The sequence below is a fragment of the Protopterus annectens genome, chromosome 2.part1 (genome assembly GCF_019279795.1).
Source record: "Protopterus annectens isolate FY-2018-M chromosome 2.part1, PAN1.0, whole genome shotgun sequence".
Lineage (NCBI taxonomy): Eukaryota > Metazoa > Chordata > Ceratodontiformes > Protopteridae > Protopterus > Protopterus annectens.
The window spans coordinates 1,488,194,123-1,488,221,727 of NC_056729.1; the positions used below are offsets into that span (position 1 = coordinate 1,488,194,123).

At 42.1% G+C, this 27,605-nt stretch overlaps 1 protein-coding gene across 1 annotated transcript in view; it reads left to right on the top strand.

Moving 5' to 3' along the window:
- The window catches only part of CEP104 (centrosomal protein 104), a 2,320,447-nt gene that overhangs the window by 991,821 nt on the left and 1,301,021 nt on the right, over positions 1-27,605 (top strand). Inside the window, 1 exon segment of the mRNA XM_044062948.1 lies at positions 11,966-12,139. Coding sequence (XP_043918883.1) covers positions 11,966-12,139 — 174 coding nt within the window.

A 27,605-nucleotide genomic window follows, 5' to 3' on the forward strand; every position in this document is an offset into this window, starting at 1 on the left:
AAGTGTGATGACTGCAGCAGGGTGTACACTCGAACATCTACATTTATGGTAGGTACAAAACTGTACTTTTCAGTGAGAGTATTATTTGCTGATTTAGTGGCAAAACATTGCTTTTGATTTTGGCAACTTTTTGAGGTAAAAAACATTAACTTAGTTTTCTTAGGGTTGAATAGGAAGTTTGATTCTTCAAACCAGGTTGCTACGGAGGAGAAAGATTTTTGGATAATGTCTTGGAGCTTATTTATTGTTGAGGCCACACAGATTAATGTTGAGTCATCTGCATACCGAACTAAACTAATATTGGGTAAGACAGTGATTCAGGTCGTAGCCTGCAATAGGTCCCCAACCATGTCCCAAGACTCACACTCCACGTTCCTAAGCACCCTGGAGAATATTAGGGTCCAACCTGACACTCTCACACTGGGTGACTTCAACTACCCATCCAACTGGGAAAACTACTCGTGTACCAATACACTTGCCCAACGTTTCCTGGAATTCATTAATTCCAGTGCCCTGGACCAGTTCGTTCTTCCCCCCACTAGAGGTAGCAACATCCTTGACCTGGTCATTACTAACATGGACGACCGTTGCTCTACACCAATAGTCAATTCCTCCCTGGTTAGATCCGACCACAAACTAAACCTTGGAAATCCACATCCCTCCCCTCCCTCTTGCAAAGGTAACAACCATGAAAAACTTCTCCAAAGCTAACTTTGGGCTCCTAAAAACAGAGGTGGCTAATTTTACGGCACCCATGCAAATGGAGAATAGTTGCACGACCACCGAATCATACACCAATGCACTGTACGAACACATAAACAAATGCATTGATTTTGCCATACCCAATAGAACCAAGATGCTCTCCTCCAAAAAAAGCAAGCCAATCTGGTGGTCTGCTGCCATAAGCAAACTCTACAACAGAAGGAGGAAACTGATGCAGAATAAGGTGAAGTCCCAAGACTGGAAAAACAAAAAGTTGAGATCCCTCATCATATCCTCTAAAGCTAGCTATGAAAACAGAATTGCAGCAGATAGTAAAGACAACCACAAGGCCTTCTGTAGTTATGTAAAGAATCTCCATGGCAATACCCAGATTTGCTCTAAGATACTGTACAATGGTACCTTCTATACAGAGCCAGTAGATATTGCCAATATACTGGCCGACAGATTCAGTGCCAACTTTACCCCCCCAAAAGACCAATCACAATACCAGTAGATTGCCAGGCACCCAATATTACTGCTGCACAGGTTAAAACAGCACTGTCCAAGGCCAAGAATTCAGCTTCTATGGGACTTAACAATATCCCTCACTGTGTTCTATATGAACTACAGAATGAACTGGCACCTCACCTGTGTGCCCTGATCAATCACAGCCTCACCTCAGGCTTTGTCCCTAATGAATGGTGCCCTGCTACAATCATCCCTCTCCACAAAGGAGGAGCGACTACAAATCCTGGGAATTATCGCCCCATTAGCCTGATGAGTCTGATATGCAAAGCTATGGAATGCATCATCATTGACCTGATTAACAAAAATATAGGAAATCTCCAAACTCTAGACCCCACACAACTTGGCTTTGTGAAAGGGAGATCATGCCTGCTCAACCTGGTTGACTTCTTTGAGTCAGTCACCAGGGCTGTGGATGAAGGTAAGGCAGTGCATACAGCCTACCTCGATCTGGCCAAGGCCTTTGATACCATTCCTCAGTCGGGAATTATTGATAAACTCACCAAACTAGGCATCAACCCCTGTATCACTAGGTAGGTTGCAAATTGGGTCACAGATAGAACACACAGTGTGAAAGTAGCGGACTCCAAGTCAGACTGCCAACCAGTCACAAGTGGAGTCCAACAGGGATTGGTCTTGAGTCCTCTCCTGTTCGACATCTACTTCTCTGAATTCCAGGCCAACACAAAGGGACTCTGGCTGACCAAGTTCACAGACCACTGCAAGCTGGGCACCATTATTAAATCCCCAAGTGATGCAGACATCCTACAGAAAGGCTTCACTGTGACTAATGACTGGTGTCAAAACCATGGCCTTAAGCTTAACACCAAAAATGTGTTGTCATCCCCTTTGATAAAAACTCAGTTCCAACTAATTACCACATCAGTGGGAGTCCACTGAACACATGGACGCAGGTTGACAGCAACCTCTCCTTCGACCACCACATTGCCACTGTGGTCAGAAAGTCCTTCTATGTGGCACATCTCATTACCAAGAGTTTTGCATCCAGAAAGAAAGAGGTCATAATCTCTCTCTACTCTTCCCTCATTAGACCAATCATTGAGTATAATGCCCAAATTGGCATGTACCTCACTAGACACCAGCAACAGCTGGAGAAGCCACAGAAGTACCTCGCAGAGCGGATCATAGGCCTTAAACACTTGTCATGGACAGACTCAAAAGACTCCAGCTATTCTCTGTCTCATATTGCCTACTTAGAGGTGACCATTGCTTGACTTACAAAGCCATGTCTGACCCAGCTCTGTTAGAAATGCTACATCTAAAGAAATCCCAATCCCTCCACACCACACGCTACAGAGACCTCAGCCTCATTACCACAATCAACAGAATATGCTGGAGGGGCAGGTTCCTCACCCAGAGACTGCCCATGCTCTGGAATACACCTCCCATACATGTCAAGCAGAGCACCTCGCTGACCCTCTTCAAGAGAAATATTGATGAGTGGATGGGTAATAGAAAGTTCACCCCAGGGAACACTCCGTTGGCTCTACTTGATAGAGGCACTGGGAACTAATGTCAGGTTGCACAATGTCAGGGCACTTCTATGGGCTAGGCTTCTAATGGCACCAGAGCCATTAGCCTAATACACACCTATGAACATATGAACTTGCAGTAAAGATTTTATAGGTTCGTAGGTTCATAGATTAGTACTAAGCTAACTGCCCTTGCGAGCCATTTTAAGCTTAGCCCCAATTTTTTCTTTTGACTCAAACACCCCTTTGTTGTGTTTGTAAGGCAAACACCTTAACCATTAGGCCACAGTGGCTGAAAGTGTGTACGTCTTTGCTTACTTACAGAATGTTTACTTTTAAATAAAATAAATAGTTTATGTGGTTTCTTTGTAATTTGTACTTTCTGCTCCTGTTGCATAATTTGTCATACATAAGCTGTATATTAAAAACTGTAATACCTTGTGTTTAACATTTTACTGTACATTTAGTTGCTGCACTGTTGCTTTTGACTATCTTGCATTGATGTAATTCTGAATATGCATATTGTGGACTGTAATGCCATGTGTTTAACAATTATCTCATGCTCTCCTATTTCATCTATGTGTATTTGTGCTTATTGAGCTTTGGTCATGGTTGAAAAGGGTCAACAGACCAAACCACTTACCCGGTTAATAAGCAGACATAACAAAAAGATTAAGTAAAGATCAGGGGCTTCACAATATGTAACTCTACTTATATAGTCTGTGCAGTTATCTGTCCTTATTTATTTCTTGTCATTAGTTTACAGAGAAAGTCTGTCTGGTCCTAGAAGACCCATTTTCAATGGATGCCCAAGGAGAAAAGCACCACATATGTATAAACATACAACATATTTGAGACAGTGGAAACATTACAGTTCACAATCAAGAATCCTGGTGGATTTTTTTAAAAAGGTCACCAAAGCAATGGATGAAGGCAAAATGGTACACACCTCATACCTCGACTTGGCCAAAGCCTTTGATGCACTTTTCCATGCAAGCATGGTAAAAAAGCTAAATAAACTGGGAATAAACACCCATGTCCCCCAGTGGAGTGCTAACTGGCTCACAGATAGGACACAGGAAATGAAAATAAAGGAAATTACCTCCACAAAGAGACCAAACACTAGTGGAGTTTGCCGGGATCTCTACTGGAACCTGTCCTGTTTGGCATTTACTTTTCTGCAGTAAAAGCCAATACCAAAGGGACTTGACTAACTGAGTTTGCAAATAACTGCAAACTAGGAGCTGTCACTGAACCCCCAAATGACTTAGCCGTCCTGCAGGAAGGTTTTTTCCAAATAAATAACTGGTAGCAAAATTATGGACTGAAGCTAAATGCCAAAAATACATTATTGTATCCTTTGGAAAGTCATCTATCCAAGGGAACTACCAAATTAATAATATGCCCCTAAGAGATGACCCAGTTGTTCGGGATTTAGGAACTTATGTGGACAGTGACCTAGCTTTTGACCAACATGTTTATTGCTGTAAGAAAGTTTTTCTGTATTGCACAGCTTAGGGATTGCGTGTAGATCTAGAGATGTCACTGTCTCCTTTTACCCAGCCCTCATTGTACCATTCATGGAATGGAATGCTCCTTGGACTTGCATCTCAGACACATGCAACAACTGGAACACCCACAGAGATACCTTACTAAAAGGATACAAGGCCTAAACAACATCTCCTACATGGACCGACTCAAAGCCTATTTGCTATATTCAGTATCCTACAGACTGCTAAGAGGTGACCTGTGTCTGACATACAAGGCATCCTCCAACCCAAAACTGATGGATTTACTACACACCAGCAAGTCAATGGCATAAAAAACTCTTCTGCAGCATCAGCAGAATGGTTTGAAAGAACAGGTATATCTCGCAGAGGATAGTGCTGCTCAGGAACAGACTTCCTATCCACATAAAGCAAACTTCATCCCTATCCATATTCAAGAACAACTTGGATATATGGATGGGAAACCAGGACAGCACCCTGTACTACTAATGGACAGAGGCAGATCCTAAATTATTTATCCCATGCATGGTCCCCTCTATGGTATGATTCCAGTTATTCTCATTAGGGGTAATATATAATTGTCAGCCATGGGATGGGTGAGGCCAGTCTCTTACCAAATTGAGCATAAAAGGGGGAATTGGCTAGGTTTAAAATGGTCCTCAAGGGCAGCTAGCCTAGTAACTTATATAAAAACCTATGCAAAAAGATAAGATACACTCCACAGAGACCTTAAAGCAGTAGTAGTAATACCTGTCCTTGCAACAGAATTAATGAAGGCCTGAAGACAAGAATATTGAAGCCTAGATTACAGTAGTATATTAGATGCATACTGAATAAATGTGTGGGCAAGTCAGTATAAATTCTCTTATTTTTAATTCTGTCAACTTTTTAAGTTTAGAACACATGAAAAGTACTTAAAGGAAAGGGAAAAGTTTTTTTGGATTTTATAATTATTGTCTTTGAAATTTTATTTAAATGAAATGTTAGGCATTAAGTCATTTTTATAATAAAAATTAGTCTGAAAAACATTGATTACAGTAAACTAATTGTTGGAAGTCTTTATTGTATAACCCATAAAATGACTGTTGATTTTTATTTATTCATTCGTTTATTTATTGGCTGTCTGGTATCTGTCAAGCTGACCATCAGTATGGCTCCAATCCCTTCCCTTGCACCCTTTTGACAGCAGGGAAAGGGACTGGTAAATTGCATTACTTCCTTAACTGAAGCCATCATTCCTTCAAGAAGGAGTTGAGGAGAGGAGATACAGTCAGTCAGCAGCATTGTAGTCTGACTGTTAAACCAATGTCTTTATTCCTACCCCAAGTGTGCTCTGGGTCTGAATAAATTCTTATTTTATTATGTTGTTCATTTCTGCAGTTTGTTATACAGAACACAAAATAACTTTTGCAAAAAGAAGTTCAGATGCTCTGAACTAAATAAAAGATTAGGTATAGCATTCTGATTCATTTTGAGTGCCAGTTTATAAAAATATATCATACTTAAATTGATAGGTGGCACTGTTTCCATTATAGACATCTTTCTGTGCTAGAAAAAAGGTGATCTGATGTTGTCACTGTCATTCCTCCTCAATCTGTGGGTTTCAGATCCCACTCGGCTGTCTTCCAAGCTGAGGAATCAAAGCTCGAACTCCTCCCATCCTACCTATAATGCCTCATTCCCCCAGTCAACTTCAGATCTCATTTGTCGCTCGTAGAGTACACTCAAGGCTGTTATAGCTCCAGAGTTCCTCCAGTTTAGGAAAGTTTTTCTCTGTAAGTGACTCTAATTTCTACCCTTTAGTTTCTATCACATTTTTTCTTACCCAGTCTTGCTTTTAGCTGTTTTCTCCATTCTTTCCTGCTATGTGTAAACTGGGTTTTCTGTCCGATGTAGCTTTCCTGCCTTTCCTATACTCTTTCCTTTCATTAAAAAAAAAAAAGAAGAAAAAAAGATAGTTTCCTTTCTCGTTTCTCTCCACCTTACTTTATGAAGTCCAAGCCCGATCCTAAATCGGACAAACCTCTAGGTTTCAAAAAATGCACTTCCTGTGGGCACAAGATCCCATTGTATGATGCCCACAGGGAGTGCATTTACTGTCCTGGGCCCTCACACTTGGACAGGTCCTGCCCTATTTGTTCTACCTTCCATCTATTTGCCCTGGTGGAGCAATGGAACAAGCTTACCCTTAAGGGCTTGCTTCCCTCTAGCTCCTCTCCTGCTGTCCCTTACACCTCAGGGGCTCAGTCCCCCCCCCCCTCCAGGAAACACAAGGAGAAAGAAAGCAAGGAAATGATCCCCAGGTTGGTCTTCTTCTACTATGTCAGATCCGGTGAAGAAAGCACCAAAAACATCAGATCCAACTTCCTTGGGGACAAACCTCTCAACTCCACCTTATCCTCCTACTCCGCGGGCTCCACTGGCCAGTTCGGAGCAGAGTACTTCAGCACAGATGTCTCCCCACAGGGAGATCTCTCCTAAAAAGCCATCCAGACCACCCTTGACCACTTCTTCCACCAGCTCTTCCCATACTTTATCTGAGAACAACATGGATAGATTGATGAGGCAGTTTCTTCAGGCACAGATCCAGACAAGGGTTTTGCTAGCTCCATCCCCCACCGGATCCACAAGCAGAATCTCCCCATTCTATCCTGTTGCTCCTTTTCTGATTCGATCTTTGATTTTGGAGTCTGCTGGTGCTTTTGTTCCAAGAGCCGCAACGTTGGAGCCAGTAGTGGTGGTCTCTTCATCTCCGATGGGCTCCCAGACACACTCAGCCCCGACTGTGTTCGCACTTAGAGTGTCTCAGAGCCAGATCTTCGATGTCGAGTTGGGGGGTTTACATCGACTCTGAAGTTTGCGGAGCCTTCACTGCCCCTCAGAGCCTCAACTGGGATACCTTTAGTCTTTTAGCTCAGTTCTGACTTCCCCTTCAGAGCATAGGGCTCCTGGTACATGAGGGATGTCCGTTCCACTGACTTCACCTCTTGAGGGATGACCCTCGGACACTCCAAGCCCCTCTCCATTCGAAGTGGTGGAGAGTGTCCTCTCCCATCCCAGGAGAGCCTCAGTTCTTCCTTCCTTCCTTGGCTCCACTCTTCACCCCCATGGGTCCAATATCTGAGGCCTCTCATCTACCATGGGGAGAGCTTGCCCTGGAGACCCTCCATTCCATCCCTTCAGTGGAAACCCAATTTTTTTCTGACACCTCTCTGGAGCATTCCACTGAGGAGGCTCCTCAGAAGAGATGGTGTAAAAGGAGATACCTGGATTCCCCCACAGGAATCTCTCACTACCAGCACTGATTTCAAGGGAGGGGTCCCTAAGATCTCCAACTGAGGATGTTGCCTTTTCGGACATCCTAGAGATATACTCCGCCAAAGAGGTGGTTGGTCTGCCTAAAGCCCCACCCCAGAGGAAACAAGGCTGTTGGATGCTTTTGGGTCCAGCCCATCTACATCCTACGTGTCCCCCCCCACAGATGCACTGATTGAACTAGTATCTACCAGGGCATGGAAGGAAACGGACACTGTAGAGCCCATCCTGAAAAGGACCAACAAGATTAGCATGCCTACTAACAAACCACATTGGACTAAAGGTATTCCAGTAGATGGCATAGTGGTTGCGGCAGCAACCAAAAATGAACTAGCCCAGGAAATCCCCTCTATCCATCCCCCTAACAGGGAGCCTAGGGATATGGACAGATTCAGTAAGAGAGTTTACTCTTCGTCCACTTTTGCCTTACGAGTGTTAAATTACCAATCCCATTTTACTAGACTACAGAGAGACTTTGTCAAAGAACTCTTTGAGTCTACCTCAGAGTCCATGTCTGCTGAGGATCAGAAGACCTTTTCTTCCAGAATGGCTACTCTATTTTCCATATCTAATGCGTCCATAAGGTTGATCTCTCATGCTGCAGAGGGCATCTCTAGGGCAGCCGGTTCGGGCATTGCCATCAGGCGGCATACCTGGATGTGGCTGTGTGACTTTGTGGAACCTTTCAAGGCATCATTTGTCAATGCCCCATTTGACAGATTGTCATTGTTCGGTCCAGCAGTAAGAGACACATTCTTCAAGAGCAAGAAAGATGGAAACACCTTGTCTGCCATCAGGATCCATTCTTCCACCTCACTAAGGTCCTTCTCCAGGAACCAATGTGGGGGGAAAAATTGTGCCTCAAGAAATGTCAAGGCCATTTTCAAGAATCTCAGGAGACTCTTCCTCCAGAGGCAGAGAGGGTAACAGCTTCGGTAGGAGACGCTGCCCCCGTGACAGAGGGGGTCCGCAGAACACAGGGTGTCAAGATTCCTTCTTGGACAGACCCTTCCAGCGCTCCCGAATGGTGGCCTGACTGCCCTCCTTTGGAGGAAGTCGGGGGGGGTGCATCTCCTTACACCCACAAGCCTGGGCAATCGTCAAGAATAATCAGTGGGTGCTAAGGATCGTATCCAGAGGATACTTTATTCCCTTTTTGGAAAACCCCAAACCAAAGCCTCTCCTCCCCAAAGTCCCACCTAATCAGAGGGAGAAGGCAGCTCAAGAAATCACAAAGCTGCTACAAACAAAGTCATCCAGGAGGTCCCTCTCAACCAGATAGGATCAGGCATTTACTCAAGATTCTTTTTAGTACCACAGAAGACAGGGGACCTATGGCCAAACCTGGACTTGACATCCCTGAACAAATCAGTAAGGAATTCAAAATTCAGGAAGGTCACGTTTCAGTCAATTTTACTTCTTCTGAGAATGGAAGAGTGGATGTGCTCTGTAGAACTGAAGGATGCATACTAGTACATTAAAATGGACATGTGATCCAGATGGTACCTTCATTTCACGCTGGGAGGCAGCCATTTCCAATTTAGATCACTTTAGTTCAGTCTCACCACAGCCCCCAGGGTGTTCACCAAATGCATAGTGGTTGTCTCAGCCCATCTCAGGCTACAGGGATTCCATGTATCCTGACAACTGACTCCTAACCATACCAACTAGGCATCTACTTGTCCAAGACAGAGAGTACTTGTTACAGCTAGCGCTCTCTCTAGGCATAATGATCAATATTCAGAAATCCCAGTTGCAGCTAGTTCAAACCATAGACGTCATCGGAACACATCTGGACATGATCTCAACAAGGACCTATCTCACTCTGGACAGGATCACTACTTTGTGATCTCATATCAAACAGATTCTAGCCACCCCTGGCCCCACAGTGACAGTCACGATAACTTTGTTACCCACAGCCTATGCAGTTCAATGGTCATTACCCAGGCACCCTTTAAACTTTCTGATCAAATTTTCACGAGTATGCAGGAACTTTCTTCTTTGGTGGCTTCATTCCCCAGATATCATGTAGGGATGACCCTCTGTTCTTCCCCCTCCCAAAGTAATGCTGACCATGGATGCTTCCCAGACAAGATGGTAGGGATATTTTCTGGGTTAGACTGTCCAAGGCACATGGACTCCCCAAAAGACCAAATTGCATATCAACATCCTGGAGATAAGACCAGTACTTCTAGCACTGCAAGCTCTACACAGTTTTCTTCTTCTAGGAACAATTGTAGTACAGTCAGTCAGACAATATGTCAGTGGTCTGGTACATCAACAAACGGGGAGGAACCAGATCGTACCTGCTGTGTCGAGAAGCAATGAGGGTGCAATGGGCGATCTCTGCCAACTGCTTTTTTACAGCAATGGACATTCTGGTGGAGGCCAGCAGGATGGTGGACAGGCTCAGCTGAGTTCATCTGATGCCTCACTAGTGGTCCCTGAATCAATTGGTGGAAAACATGATTTTATGCAAATGGGGTCAACCCTGCTGTGATTTGTTTGCATCCCCCTTCAACAACAAATGCAACAGCTTCTTTTCCCAGATCCCTCTACAGGGTCAGTCACCAAGGGACACTCTGGCTCATGCTTGGCCCTTCAGTCTTCCCTACATGTTCCCTCCAGTCCCTTTAATCCCCAAATTTCTGCAGTAAGCATAGAGGTTGAAGAGCAAAGTTATCCTCATTGCCCCCTTCTGGCCTTGTCACGTTTGGTTCACCTTTCATTGGTTTTGTCTAATTTCCCTGCTGACGACTGTGGATCCAGTCTCAGATCTGCTGTCTCACCCATCAAGGCACTCCCACCCAGATCTCCAAGGGCTGAAGTTAACCACGTTTTCTCCAGTTCTGATGATGGCTAGACACTTTTTTCCCCCTGGGCCCAACAACAAAACATAGATCCTTTCACTGCTTCCATTCCAAACGTTTTGGATTTTTTTGGCTTTCCTCTTCCAAATGGAGCCAGCTACTCCACTGTGAAATTACAGTTAGCAGCTATTTCCAGTTTTCATGTTGGGGAAAACTTGCCATTTCTGGCTTCATCTATACTTTACAAACCATTTCTGAGAGGTATCATTTTACTTCACCCTTTGCTCAAAGACCCTACTCCTCCGTGGAATCTAACCACGGTTTTACAAGCCCTAGTCCTTCCTCCTTTTGAACCTGCAGCTAAGGTAGACCTGAAATGTCTGTAATGGAAGACAGTTTTTCTTGTGACTATCACCTCAGCTAGAAGGGGTTCAGAGCTACAAGCCATTTCATCTGAACCCACTTACCTAATCTTTCACAAAGAGTTTCCTTACATACCAACCCATTTTTCTTACTCAAAATGGGTACGAAAAATAATATAAATCAATCTATCAACCTTCATGTTTTCTTCCCCAACTTCCAAAACAAAGGAGAGTATACTCTCTACCTTCTGGATGCTCATAGGCAATTACGCTTTTACCTAGATAGAAGTAAGTCTTGTAGGAAGTCAGAACAGCTGTTTGTATCTTTTTTTGAAGTAAGGATAGGGTGAACCATCATCAAGACTACTCTTGCCAAGTGGTAGAGAGATTGTATTTCCTTTGTGTACTCGTCCAAGACCAGGCCTTTACCAGGCAAAATCATGGCAAGGTCTATGGCAACTTCTCAGGCCTTTTGGTCTAGGGTGTCTATTGATGACATTTGTGCAGCTGCAACTTGGTCAGGTTTCCATACCTTTGTTACTCATTACAAGTTGGACATTACCTCCAGGAATATAACTGCCTTTGGCTCTGCAGTGCTTTGTAATATACTTCCATGAGGACCGCCCTAGGGTTATTGTAGCTGGGGACTCTGTCCCACAGGTTGAGGAGGAATGACAGCGACAACATCAGATAAAGAAGTTGTGTTCTTACCATAACGTTCCATCTGTGTTTTCACTGCATTCCTCCTCAACCTTCCCTCTCTCCTTCCCCCTGTCCATGACTATGAGAGACCTGTTGGATGAATTCAGAGGAACTACATTTCCTGGTTAAGCCCCTGACCTTTATGCTTGATCTTATAATTTTCTGGTATTTATAAGGCTATTTTTGTCTCTGTTTGATTGTGTTAGTAGAGGGTTGCTGCAAACTCGATCTGAAGTTGACTGGCAGAACGAGGCATTGTGGATCGGATGGGAGGAGTTCGAGCTTCGATTCCTCAGCTTGGAAGACGGCCGAGTTGGATCTGAGGGTCAGATCCGAAACCCACAGGTTGAGGAGGAATGCAGTGACAACACAGATGGAATGTTATGGTAAGAACATAACTTCTTTTTTTAACCTCTCTATAGCATATATATTGTAATTTGACCATCTTTTGAAGTAAAACCAATGTGTTGGTAGTACAAGAATTTTGAAGCTTTGGCTATTTCTTAAGGATATGCACTGAAATAATTGTACATTATTTTATCTCTTAGGTGTTCCAGGCTTCTTTAAAGCTACTGAAAATGATTATTACCCATTATGTTCCGAAACACAAACTGGGCAAAGTTGAGACCACCCACTGTGTGGAAAGAGTACTGCCATTACTAATCAGCAAAATGGGGGACCCAACTTCTCGACTCAGGGTTACAGCTACTAATTTTATACAGGTAATATTTAAGCTTGTTTTATTTTTTTATGTTGATTGAAATTTGTAAATAAGAAGTGATCAGAAAAAAAAAGAGATGCCAGTACTAGCATAATTTTTGTGTGCAGGAATACATGTTTACAACATTACAACAGGTTTCATTATTTTATGAATCAAGTGCAGTAATCATAATCAGTGCTGTGGCAATTCTTCATTTTGACATTTCTTGCCTGAATTTAAACGGTCAATGTTGCATTTTACTGTGCAAAAGTGTCATTCAGTTTTAAGTTTATCATTCAGTCAGTTACTGGTGTCATCATTGCAGTTTTTAAATTTCTTTGGAATCACTGGGGTCAAAACAATTAACTGTACTGGCTTTTTAGATGTAGTTGTTACATTATTACAACTATTTTTTAATTTTAATTGGTATAGTAGTGGGCATTCCATGAAGAAAGCACACTGATTTTGACTTGGTAAGTGCATCTATCTTTTCTGAGATTAAATGTTAGTACTTGAAACATGCATGCTTGTATTAGAGTTGCATGGGCGACTGTTGCTTAAAACTGATGGCTTGATTACACAAATGATCATAAAGTATCCACTGTGAGAAGTCAGTGTAAGGTCCCTTAACATCAGACTGGGTGAATCAAACAATACATCTGCCAAAACTGAAGATTACGGTAAATCCTCCTCCCCTTTGCTACTCCCTTATACCCGTTTATTTGACTCCATGGTTGCATAACCATGAAGAAGTAAGAAACGCCCTGCATGTGTGACTAATGGCTTCCACAACTTTAATCTCATAGTGCAGCTGTGTAATAAAAAGATCATTCTGGGATGTCAGCATTTGAGGAGTTTTAATCTGGAAGATTACATTCAGCTAGTTACCATTTCTCAAGTGATAGCTCACTTGCTCATAACACATGTAGTCAAACTTGTCATATGACAGCAGTTGGCACAAAATAGCAAATAGTAAAAAAAGGGAGCACCCTTGTGCACCAACTCCCCATACTTTATTCTCACTGTGAGATAGTTGCATCTCAGGGAAAAAAACAGTCACTTCTAGACAGTGCAAAACTCTCTTGCTGTTTGTCTGAGAGTGTTCAGGTTCAGACGTTTTAGCATTTAATGCACTTCAAGCAGCAGGATAGCATTGCTGTGTGGTCTGAGCAATAGCACACAAGAAGCTTCCGAGGCAAGCTGTTATGCTCAGGGGAACAGCGACTTGAGCAACAGTGACAAGAGGAGCTGATGTACGCTGAGCTGAAATGAAACTGCTGCATTTGGTAGTACTACATGTGACTTTAATCTTGACTGAGCAACAAATGTTGTCTGTACCTGCTGATTTACAAAAATACGATCAGCCATGTTGTATTAGAGATGTTAAGCGGCTGTTGCACTGGAGGCAAAGGGAAAGCCAGTATCATTTCTCAGCATGACTGACCAATTAAGTAGCAACTTGTTTTTCTTTATCTTTAATCTCCTTTCCACAGAAATCTTTTAAACCAGACCTCGTCCCAGTTTCATCTTAGTCATCCCCACCTTCTCCTTTTCTCACTGCTGTTATGCTGTTTGCATGACTTGGCTCTCAACCCATGTGCCTTACTAAGCAAGGATTCTCTTTACTCAGGACCTTTGGCCTTTTTGATTTTTTATCATTTGTGTGCAGATAGGTGTTACATGGTTTGGACTGTCAGTCTGTGCTTATGGGAAAGCAGATGAGTGAATTCATGACTTCATACAGCATGTGTCCCTAAAATGAGGCTTTACATCACAAGCAGTCATGTTGCCTCTTGTCTACACTAGAACTTGTGTTTGCATTAAATGCCCTCTGATCCCAGAGAAAGGAAAAACTGCCTTCAAAGCACTTGATTCTTCTACTTCTGCTGGCCTTTTGCCATCTTTATTTAGTCCTTTCATGAATTCAAATTAGCAGTTTAACAAATGTAAAGCATAGATTTCTCACAAATGTACAAGTTAGTCATAGCAGAATTTTTTTATTGTTTTGTAAATATGAGTTAAAATAAATATGCCTGTTTGCTGATATAGCGACATGTCATTTAGAAGATAGTAATTGCTTGCCTTGTGTTTTTAGATAAGTGCTTGGCACCTAATTGCTGATGAAACTTCAGTAAGTATCCAGTGACAAAATAATAATTTTTTTTCTTAAGTACTTTCAGGGAACTGAACCACTGGACACTTCCATTTTGTGTTAGTTTATCCAAGGGCGCTGAAGCCTAGTGATGGCAGAGGTCAAGATAGGAGCTTTCTAAGCTAAAATGGGCAATTCTGTGGTTTTCTCTCTTTTTCTTTCTTTAAAAAATATTTTAGAATATAGGTTATAACAGGTCATGATTTCCCATTCACTGACTTTTATATTTAGGCCTGTGTGAAATATGGCCTCCTGGTTTACCAGGTCCTGATTCATCCTTACCCTTTACAACTAATGCTTATTCCCTCCTATAAGTTTTTGCAGAACATCCTTGAACAAGACCACCATTTGCTTCTCTGCGTCTTTATGGAAGTGTGAAATTCTGTGCTTGTGTGTGTGTGTGTGTGTGTGTGTGTGTGTGTGTGTGTGTGTGTGTGTGTGTGTGTGTGTGTGTATGTGTGTGTGTGTTTGTGTTTGTGTATCTGTTGTACTGTAGTATTACCATCCAAAGACAGCTACAATGCTACCCATTGAGGGTCAAACCTACCAGTAAACTAGACTAAGGTTTTGTCAACTTTGGCCTTGAAGGAATGAGAAGCCTGTGGCTAAACAAGAAATTCCCATGCACTTAAATTATATAATTTTCTGTGAAAATGTACACTTTTGACCTTTTGCTAATGTAAAAAGGCATTCTGCTATAGGAGTAACATTTTTCTGCACTTGTTTTAGAAGTGTATCTGTGGCAGACCTTTGCAATGTCATAACTTAGAATCACTAAACTCCTGGTGGCACAAAAACAAAAATACAAACCTCCAAAAGCTGCACACATTAAACACTAAGGGATTTGTAATAATTGTTTTTTTTATTAATGAAGCACTTTCATCCAGATTGGACTTCTTCAAATTCTGAATACTGATAATTGCTTCCCATATAAGTACTAAAATATAACCAATTAAATCCTGTAAAAAGTCACACTTTTCACAATCACCATACTTATTGCTAACACCACAGTAAAATACAATTTATACCTAGTATTTTCATTTGAGCTATTAAAAACTTGCTGTAAAATTCAATTGAAATTGAGTAAACCTGTAAGAATGCATTATACCAGTTAACATACTATTCAAAGTTTAGCCACATTCAGCGTCAGTATACTATCAATAAAAATTCTGTCAATCCCAGAGGGAGTGTCTATTGCTAACCTCAGCTGAAATCTTAATTCCTTTCTTTCCAGTTTTTCTTCCCACAACCACCTCCACTCCACAGAATTTCTTTCCACCCCATCCAAAACAAAACATGGAAGCACTTTAAGACCTTGACATGCAATAACGTTTAGTCCAAAGCAGCGAGTAACTAATGGTAGCATACCATCCTTGGTCCAGTGATTTTCTGACTTAACTTTGGAAGGACTAATTCTACGGAATGTAACTCTTTTTCAGTTCATTGTGGGTCCGTTTTGAAAAAAGCTTAACGAATGTCATAGTCTTCAACATGAAACTAGTTGTTTCCATGAATGTATAAGCTCTAAGGTAGTCCACAGGGCTATGAAGTTGGACATTTTGTAATGGGTTGCAGGAAGGCAGTGAGTTACATCTTGAGTTTCTTGCATTATTTGATCAACATGTGTTTGAGCTGATGAGGATACTTATTAGGGCAAATGCTAAACAAATGAACAAGCTCATAGCCAAGATTTTGGCACTGGATATATCTGTTAATGAATTTTTTTTTCATCACTCAAAGGTAAATATTTTGATGTCTTTCAGAGGGTGGATAAGAACACATGTTCCATAAAGGACATAAAAGTGAAAATAATTAGAAAGGTATTGATGCTAGTATGGTACTCCACAAGCTAAGCTTGTTCCTAATGCTACCTGCAAGTTGCCTGTTTCTTATAAATCATTTGTTCCTTCTTCTGCTGATAACTAATTACACAACAAATAAGGACCATAGTGTTGACTTTCTAGATTTTCCACTCCTGTATTGATCAGATAGATTACCCAGTCATCAGTCAGTGGGGTAGTGAGCATGAAGAACAACCCAAGGATAGATCATATGAGCAACACATAGACTTGCAGTCTTCAAGGGAGATGATACAACAAATAGCTTCTACTGACTTTTTTTCCAGAAGTCAATCAAAGTACTGTAGTGTTTTGCTGAAAGAATTTCAGAATTTATAATTATACTCATCTGGGCATTAACAGTAACGGGTACATTTCATTATCTGAGCATGGGTTTAATTTTGCTCTGGCTTCTACACTAGATGTAGTTAACAGTTTAGTTGAACTTTGGAGTTTTGCCAGGAAATTAAATCTTGGGTTGATGTTTAAAGGTAATAGTCACAAGGGATCCAATGACAATATTCATCATACGCTGGCCTGCAGTGGTACTTTTAATCCCTCTCTGCTTCTTGTGATTAATTTATTTGAGGGAATGGTTGAAAACAACATCCAAGAACATTCTTAGACTGGTATGAACAAAAATATTATAAATTGTATAATCTTCCTATCGAAAGGAAGTTGAAGATAGATAAATAAGGCCTGTAAAGCCAGATAAATGGGGCTGGATGCTGTTTATGGATACAATGGATTACATGAGCAGAATGAGTGCTTTATTAAATGTGAATAATACTTGCACTTCAGCATCTGTTAATGAGATACATATTTTGTATCATAGAATTGATTTGTTTCAACATTATTTATTAATGCAAAAATGTGTTAATGCTGAAGCATACAAGTTTTTGCAGATTCCCAAACCAGTGATTCCAATTATCTTTGGGATACCCAAGGTGCATATGTCTATTGTGGGGCCCCCACTGTGCCCTACTGTTGATGCCAGCAATTCTTATAAACAGCCTTTGTGTACTTTATATTGATGCAAAAACAAAGCCTTTTTTAGTTATGCATGCTTATTTTGTGAAAGGATTCATAGCACTTTTTAAGTTGGTTATCACAAGATTTGTTTGTTGAAAACTGTTTTTCTAATCTTGGATGGTACTGATTTGTTTTCTCTCATTAAGTATAGTATGTGAATTCATAAACATTGTTTTATGTAATAACTGTATTTATTTTGAAGGTAAAAATTATCACCAAATATCAGGTGTTGCCACTGGTGCAGCCTGTGTCCCATTTATGCAACTATTGTCATGGTGTACTGGGAGAAGCAGTTTATATTCGACTCCACTTTTGTAGGAAATTAGAATTTATATTTTAGGTTTTCAGATGACATGTATTTGTTGAGTTGATTCTGAAGTCAGTCTCCATGAGTTCTTGAAATATATAGATTCTACTATTAGATTTTTGAGGTTTACTGGTCATTTTTCTGGCTGGGAGTTGCACTATTTGGATGTTTCTGTATTTAAAAACATGGACAACAAACACTTTTACCTCTACAGGTACAGAATGCCCACTTCCTCCAACTCTTTTTTACACTATAGTAACAGTCATCCACTATATATAAAGAAAAGTTTGGTGAAGGGCCAGTCGGAGCATATGGCAAGGATAGTATCTGCAGTAGATCAATTTATTACTGAATCCCAAAGAATAAAGGATATCTTTTTTTGCAGAGGGTCTATCCTTTGATTTTTGTTTTCTAGATGGCAACTATAAAGAAGTTTCAAATTAGAGAAGCAACGTTTTTTATTAGCTTCTGTTAAGATCAAGCAGCTTGCCTCGGTGCAGTGTTGAAAAAAACAGTGGGCCTTTTAATAAAGCTGTGATTCTAAGTTACATCAGTCAAAGTATTAACATCATAAATCTTATCATTAAAACTAGCAAATGTTTAAATACTTTCTGGATATTGGTAAAGAGATGAGAAAAACACCTTTGTTTGCAAAAGATCTAGTAATATCAAAAATATTTTTTAGTATAACAACTATCTGTATAACATAAAAAACAGGAACCAGGAAATGTGGTTTCTGTAGTCAACTTAATTTCACATTGGAGGCATATTTAATAACCATTGATAGGGTATGGTGCCATTCTGGTAAGGGGCAGCTTCAATTGCAGATCCATGGGTCTACTATATTTAGTCAAATATGTTACATATCTAGCCTGCTGTATTCAGAAGACAAAACATTGATTGAGAAAACAAATGCATGAACATGATTATGACATTAAAAGAAAAGATATGAATAGTGCCTTTAGTAAGCATGCTATTGTATATCAAGGGTTTAAAATGTTTCAGTGTTTTTGTTTTAGAATGGTTGGAAAGAAAGCCCAAGGGAAAATTTTGTGGGAAGAAAAACTAGAAAGTAAGGTGGCACCTGAGGTTAGCAGCTGATAATCCCTGTGGGTCTAATGACAGAATTAATGTTGGTAGTATATTGACACTGAACATGGCTAAAATTTGAATTGTATGTTAACTGGTGTAATGCATTGTTATGGGTTTATTCATGATTTTCAGTTGAATTTTGCAGCAAGTTTTTAATAGGACAAACAAAAATATTAAGCATTAAGTATATTGTATTGTGGTGTAAAAAGGTTTGGTGCTTCTGGGGCATTTGACTGTTGTACAGTATTTGACTGGTTATATTTTAGTATTTAAATGTGTCTTGATTATCACTAATCGGATTCTGCAGAAGTCTGATTTCGTTGAAAGTGCTTAATAAGTAAAACAGCTCTTGAATGTGGAGGTCTCTGTGCTTAATGTCAAGACTCAGTCATTTGTACAACTCTCATCTGGGACATGTTCAGGGGGCAGAACTTTATTTAATTACTTTTGTTGACCTTAGTCCCACTAGATAAGAACATTGGGACAAAATTAGTAAGCTGTTTAGTTTTTTGGCAACTCATATATCATCTGGTATTCATCATGGATCAGATATTGAAAAATGAGGCAATATTTGTGGGCGTAAGTTACATAGTTTCCTGAAATTATTATTTTTTATAAGATATAAGCTGACAAACAAGGAAGATTGTTCATACAATTAAAGAAAGATGTTCGAGAAACTAAAGACATTATTTATTTTTTTGCAAGTTGAATGTGGTAAGGTATATGACATAAAAAAAGAAATTCAGGATTTCAGAGGCATATGGATGGGAGTGGAGGCTAAAGGTAGAAGACAATAAGTTTATACATCACAGTTATATTATTTCAGTATTTAATTGCAGGGAAACAATGAGGCATGCATTTCAGCCAAAGCCTTGTTTGATTCAAATAATTTAGTAAGTCATTATCCAAAGTGAAATTATTAGTAGTGTAGGAAGAAGGGACATACAAAAACTAATCAAAGTATACTGCAGAAGGTGTGTAGCTTTGGTGTTTTAATGGTTTGTCTGGGCAGTGAACAGCAGGAGGGAGAATTTATTTTTAAGCACCTTTATTACATTTTCACTTAAGACATAGGCATGGATGTTGTTATAGAAAACAAAACCAACCATATTAACATTTTTTTCATGTAAATATATTACACATCTATGTTTTCTTTTTTATAACAATTGTCATAAATTCCAACGTACTATATATAATATAATATAATATAATATATATATATATATATATATATATATATATATATATATATATATATGGATCTACCTTAGTAGATTGACATGTTAAAAGAGCGAACACGAATTAACCGATGCCAGAAGATCGCAAGTCACTTCACCGACGCCAGAAGATCGACAGTGCACAAACACGACATCGCACACAACCGACACATCATACCAACAAACAAAACAAATCCCCTATCCAAAACCCACACACACAACACAAGCACACCAAAATCCTTACAAACGAACACTAACCCATACATACACAACTATCTACAACCCTAACCCAAACCCTTACCCTAAGGTCCATCACTATCGCACACTCACCTAACCCGCGCCCTAACCCTAACTCACTTATCCCACCCCTACCCCTACAGACCACCAACATCACACACTTACCTTACTCGCACCCTTACCTAACCCGCACCCTAACCCTAACTCACTTATCCCACCCCTACCCCTACAGACCACCAACATCGCACACTTACCTTACTCGCACCCTTACCTAACCCGCGCCCTAACCCTAACTCACTTATCCCACCCCTACCCCTACAGACCACCAACATTGCACACTTACCTTACTCGCACCCTATCATCCGTCACTACCGCATACTTACACATCCTTTCCCCATCGCACTGTTCTCCGCGTCGGTGTCTTCCTCCGTCGGTCTTCTGCCTTGTCGATCTTCTGGCGTCGGTGAAGTGACTTGCGATCTTCTGGCATCGGTTAATTCGTGTTCGCTCTTTTAACATGTCGATCTACTAAGGTAGATCCATATATATATATATATATATATATATATATATATATATATATATATGTGTGTGTGTGTGTGTGTGTGTGTGTGTATGTATATATATATCTATATTGCTTAGTTCCTGCCTTCCCTTAAACTTTACAACATTGGAGGAAGAATTTATTGATGCCAAATCTGTTTGCACTAATGATGTGCAACAGAATTTAATTACACAAGTTACAGTTAGTGGTGGGACTTTATTATTGGTGTTGCTTCATTGTGGTGATTCTAAGCAGTCAGATGCTGTTATAATGGTGGTCTTGGGGAGTCACAGCTTCAGATGAAAACTAAATGTGACTTTTTTAGAAACTGAAGGAAAAACAGAGAAAAGTAGAAGAAAGTGAGAAACCAGGATGGCATGGACATTTTAGAAAGGAACCACTGAAAATGTGTGAAAAGAGAAAAGGAAACCATAGATTGAAATAAATGAACGTGGATAAAATTGTGAAAATGGATAATGTTAGAATTGTATTTCATTGAATGTTACAGTATTAGGTCATTCTTGGTGCTTGGTAGTTTCAGTGTGGAGTAGGACTTTAGTAGTAGATATATCCCTGGATTTAGCAAGCCCCGCACGGCATGCAGGACTAGTGCAGGAGCTCCAGCAGGCAATATGTCTGCCGTGCATTCCAGGAATAACCTGTAGGGATGTGCACGAGCGCTCCTGCACTAGTCCTGCATGGACTCAGCCCCTGTATGCGAATTACCCCATTTGCAGGAGAAATCTATGCAAATGAGGTGAATTTGCGATCCAGGAAGCTGGAAACTGGCCATGCAGGACTAGTGTAATCTGCAGAAATGTACTCCGCCATTAACGGAGTACATTTCTTCAAAGTACAAAACGGAGCCATGACAGCTCCATCTGAAGGGTGGATGTAGAAAGCATGCCAATTGCCAACTATAAGGCCATTGGCATGGAAAACAGTTGCAAAAATAAAAAAAATCTACCTTTATTTTTTTTTTAGCCAATCTCGGCTGTTTAAGCGTAGGGCAGCGGCACACAAATGGGATCGGGCGGAAAATAAGAAAAAAACATAAGATAAGCATTCTAACCAAAATCACTATTTTGCCATTATATTCAATGGCAGGCAGAAGACAACATGGCCAGTGAATAGTGGTTGCTAAGGGGGCAGGCTCAATGTGGGACATGTAACTATGCATCAGCATGCAAGCCTATGCAAATGAGGGAAATTATACTGAATCCCAGATTTCCCCTGCATGCTAGTCAGCACCCAGCATTGTAAGAGAAGGAATAGCTTGGTGCAAGCCTAGGAGTTAGCTGTCATCATGGGGGGGTCTTTCAGACATACTGTAAGCGGATTGGAGCCCCGTAGCTCTGGTTTGCCCTTAGCTTAGCAGAGCTAAGCAAGGGTTTGTGTCTGAGACTGCCTAGCACTCCTTACATTGCCTAAGCAGGTGTGTGCGCCGCTCATCAGGTTTTAAAGGGAAAAAAAACAGTAAACCAGGAAATAGCAGCTCTTTGCACATTTGAGCACTGTGTTTGCGCGGCACACCACCGGGCTTAAACAGGAAGGCAGTGGGAAGGGAAAACAGCAGTAAGAAGGTAATCTAAGAGAACTAGCATAGCTGGCAGGTAAAATGTATCAGAATCAGCCAATTACACAGGCAGCATACCAGCCCAGCCCAGAACACTACTATAAACTATGCAAACACCTTTCCCTCTGGTTTTTCCTACATACTCTACACCACCGGTGTATACAAGCAGGGAAGTTTTAACAAACAAAACAACAAAATGATAGGGGCTGCAGTAGCTATCATACAACAACATGTGGAAGAGGTTGAGGGTGGTGAGGATGTGAATCCTGTCGACCAACCTACAGTGAGGAAATGGAGAAGAGTGTACAGACCCAGGGAAACCTAAAAGGGGCTACATGAGCTGGAGATAGTGAAGCGCTATAGGGTGGACAGAGACCTCCTGCAGCAAATTGTTGAGCTGTGCCGGCCACGCCTGACACACAGAACTAACAGAGGGGAAGCCATCCTAGTGGATACCAAGGTATGTGTAGGCCTAAGAATACTAGCTACAGGTACCTTCCAAAGGCCAACTGGGGATATGATGGGGATCTCACAGGCATCAGTATCCAGGGTACTCCACCAGTTCCTGGATGCCATGTCAGCACATGCTGGTGAGCACGTATATTTCCCCAGCACCCATGAGGCATTGGCCAGCAATATGTGTCTGTTCCACCAAATAGCAGAATACCCTGAGGTAGTGGGTGCTATAGACTGCATGCACATATGCATCAAAGCACCACCCGGTGAGCAGGGTAGGGTCTACATCAAGCCCCAGCACCTTAGCCCAAAGGTTCCTGGAAATTATAAACTCAAATGCTATGGAACAACTAGTCACCACTTCCACAAGAGGGGACAACTTACTAGACCTGATCATTACCAACATGGGGACTCTATGCTCCACACCAGAAGTATATCCCTCATTGGTAAGATCAGACCATACATTAATTTCACTGGATGTCCACATCCCGACCCCACCCCCAGCCCAGAAAACCACAGTGAAAAACTTCTCAAAAGCGAACTTCTCACTTCTCAAAACCAAAGTGGAATCCTTCAAGGCCCCAGGGCCAGTGGAAACTATGGCCCAAACTGCAGAATCCTATATAAATGCATTCTACGGACATCTCCAGGAATGCATGGATCATGCTATCCCAAACAAAACCAAGACTCAATCATCCAAAGGCAGGTGTCCAGTCTGGTGGACCCCTGCCATAAATAAACTGTACAACAGAAGGAGGAAGCTACTACATGATAGAGCAAAATCCCTAATAGGGAAGACATCTCTGATCAGTACTAGCAAAAAATTACTATCCCTCATAAAATCCTCCAAGGCCAGCTTTGAGAGAAAAATTGCACAGGACACCAAAGACAATCATAAGGCTGTTTTCAGTTATGTTAGGAACCTGGGATGCAACTCTCAGACTTGTTCTGAGTTGATTCTAAACGACAAAAAAATACACTGAACCCACAGACATCGCCAATATCCTGGCAGAAAGGTTCAGTGCAAACTTCTCCCCCCCCCACTCCCCCCCAAAAGAGCAAGAATCTATCCCGAAAGAGGGCTGCCTCCCAAACATCTCTGATGCTCAGGTGAAGGCTGCCCTCTCCAAAGCAAAAAACACTGCTTCCATGGGACCAGATGGCGTCCCAGGTTGCATCCTACATGAACTCCAAGAGGAACTAATCCCTCAAATAAAACAGCTATACAATCTCAGCCTCACTACAGGATATGTGCCCACAGAATGGCGTACAGCAACAGTGGTCCCACTCCACAAAGGTGGAGCCTCTACGGACCCTGGAAACTATCGCCCCATAAGCCTGACTAGCTTAGTCTGCAAGGCTATGGAGAGGATCATCATGGAGCTCATAAACAAAGACATTGGGGACCTACAGACACTAGATCCTACCCAGTTCGGCTTTGTCAAGGGCAGATCCTGCCTTTTGAACCTGGTTGACTTCTTCGAAACAGTCACCAAAGCCATAGATGAAGGGAAGGTAGTCCACACAGCCTATCTGGACCTTGCAAAGGCATTTGACACAATACCCCACTCAGGCATCATAGATAAGCTATCCAGCTTAAATATAAACCCCTATGTCACAAGATGGGTCACAAACTGGCTCAAAGACAGAACCCACAGAGTGAGAGTTGCTGGAGCCATGTCAGACTCGAAACCGGTCACAAGTGGCGTCCCACAGGGTTTTGTCCTGGGACCACTCTTGTTCGGTGTATACTTTTCTGAGGTACAGGCAAACATGGGAGGACTATGGCTCACCAAGTTTGCAGATGACTGCAAACTGGGCGCCATAATCGACTCTCCAGCTGACACAAACATCCTTCCAAAAGGTCTCATAGAGACAGGTAACTGGTGCCAGTGCCATGGTTTAAAGCTAAATGCCAAAAAATGTATAGTCATACCCTTTGGCAAAAACAATGTGCCCACAAATTACCACATAGGCGGAAACCCATTAAGTACAGAGAAAGTTATTAGGGACCTGGGGACCCAAGTTGATAGCAATCTCTCCTTTGAAAACCACATTGCCAAAGTGGTTAGAAAGACCTTCTACATAGCCCACCTCATCACGAAGGATTTCACATCTAGATCAAGAGAGGTAATCGTGCCCCTTTATTCATCCCTCATCAGGCCCATCATAGAATACAATGCCCTTTGAGATGTACCTTACCCGACACCTGCAGCAATTAGAAAGACCCCAAAAGTATCTCACCAAGAGGATCAAGGGTCTCAAACAGATGCCATATGCTGCTCGGTTAAAAAAACTCCAGCTCTACTCAGTTGCATACCGCCTACTTTGAGGCGATCCATGCCTGACATACAAAGCTATGTCAAATCCAGAATTAATGGACATGCTCCACCTCAGTAAATCTAAATCCCTTAGAGCCACACGCTCGAGGGACTTGAACCTCAGCACAGAAATAAATAGAACTTGCTGGAGGGACAGGTTCATAACCCTGAGGCTCCCTTCGCTCTGGAGTAGAATTCCAGTTCATGTGAGGCAGAGCACCTCACTGAATCTCTTCAAGAAGAATCTCGATAGGTGGATGGGGGATCGTAGGTGTGTCCCAGGGATTACTCCCGTGTCACTATTAGACAGAGGCACAGGAAACCAAACCTTAAAAAGGGCACAGTATACTCAAATCAAGGGGTGGCGTAAGCCATACAGAATCGGGCTAGGCTTATAATTGCCCCAGGGCAGATAGCCTAGTATGAACTTATGAATCAACCGCAAGGGCTTTCCTTCCTTCAACTGCCAGGTTATGTGCGATGCCCAGGGCATAATAATGAATGTGTGTGCTGGCTGCCCTGGAAGCTATCATGATTCCCACATCTGGCATCTGACACAGGTGTGCCAGAGATTTGCCAATGGGGACATCCCTTACGGTCACCTAGCAGTGGATGCTGGTTACACACTGGTGCCATGGCTGATGACACCCATCAGAAATGCACACACACCCAAACAAGTACTCCATAATGAGGCACACACACAGACCAGAATTATAATAGAGCATGTGTTTGGGATGCTCAAGTCATGGTTCTGGTACCTGGCCACATCCAGTGGAGCCTTGCAGTACTCACCAGCTACATGTACCCATATTGTCATTGTATGCACCATGCAGAATATGATCCTGTGGAAACAGCTGCAGCAGGAACAGCAAGGGGCAGGGCAACACAGCCCCCCACCATTGCCAAGGCCTGCACAGGCACAGAGTGACTCAGAGGAGTAACAACCTGAGCCTGCCCCCAGTAGGCAGAAGGAGGCATGCCCAGGCCTTGGCAAAGAGGCAACACATAGCACATACACTGAGACAGGAGGGATTCAGGGAATGCCATCTCTCTCTGACTCGCACATACAGTAAAAGAGATGCCAAACTTGACACTACCTGTGCTCAGCCATGTGTAGGGAGTGTACTATGTGCATCCGACCTAGGCAGCCCCTCAGCACCACCCTCAATACTGGCACACCCACAAGGTAAGTCACTCAACTTACCAATTGCCGAATGTAGTAGTATGTGTTGCTATCTGTATCTATGGTATGGATGTGAGCATACAAGGGAATCGGGTGGCTGAATGTGATGCCAGCAGATAGTAGACACCTATAGTGGCAGCATGAGATATGTAACAAATACAGGTGTCGCCATAGTAGCCAGTACTACACATGGTGACAAAACCCCCTGCAGAAAATGAGCTGGGCCACATCTGTGTCCATATGACACACACACATGCCAGTCAGGGAGGTTCACATACCCAACAACAGTCACAGCCAGCAGGACAGGTGTAATCAAACACAAATAAAGGCTGTGCTAAGGCCACTGAATGATGCTTATGGGTAACCTCCCCCCCCCAGGCCTACACAGACAGACTACATCAGGTCAGGCAGTGGGATGTTAGTTTTGAAGGGTAGGAAGTCAGAAACTAATATGTAGGTCAATGAAACGTAAGACTTGTAGTACACTTACATGCCTCTAGTCAGCATGATAGGTTAGAAAACAGAATGAAATGGAGTACCTGACATACCAGTACAGTCATAGCAAATGTGTACAAGTGTCAGGTGTGCCCCCCAATCCTGTGTAGCAATGTAGAAACAGTCAGGTGTGCCCCCCATATCCAATGTAGACAGTAGTAACAGTCAGGTGTGCCCCCCATATCCAATGTAGACAGTAGTAACAGTCAGGTGTGCCCCCCCAATCCTTTGTAGACATGTAGTAACAGTCAGGTGTGCCCCCACAATCCCATGTAGACATGTAACAGTCAGGTGTGCCCCACCAACACTACTTAGACATGTAGTAACAGTCAGGTGTGCCCCCCAGTACTATGTAGAAATGAAGTACTGGTCTGGTGTGCCCCCCCAATCGGATGTACACACGTTGTAACAGTCAGGTGTGCCCCCCCATCCTATGTAGAAATGTAGTAACAGTCAGGTGTGCCCCCCAATCCTGTGTAGCAATGTAGAAACAGTCAGATGTGCCCCTCCCCATATCCTATGTAGTCATGTAGTAACAGTCATGTGTGCCCCCCCCAATTCTATGTAGAAATGTAGTAACATGTATGTGTAGGTATAATACCAGTGGAGCACAGATGCCCAGAGGTGGCCAAGGTAGCAGGATAGATTGTAGAATTTGTACAATATACAGGTATGTGTGTGGGTTGGTGTGTGTGTGTCATATTGTGTGAGAGTGGTCAGTATGTATGCATGTTGAGGTATGACCTGGTGGCCATTGCCCACTACTGCTTATGACAGGACCAAGTCCTCACAACTGCAGTGTTAAAGACAATTCCCACCAGTATAACACATGCTAGCAGTAAGCCATTGTAAATGTATGGTGGTAATATATGTCACCATCTGAAAGAATGACATGGCATGGCTGTTGGGCTAGGTATACAAGCAGTACACAGGGGAAAGTACCCTAGACATATAGTATATAATGTGTAACTGTGAAATGGACGCACCCTTGGAATTGTACATACAGGAGTGGATCACATTATCTGGGCCTGTAGTAGG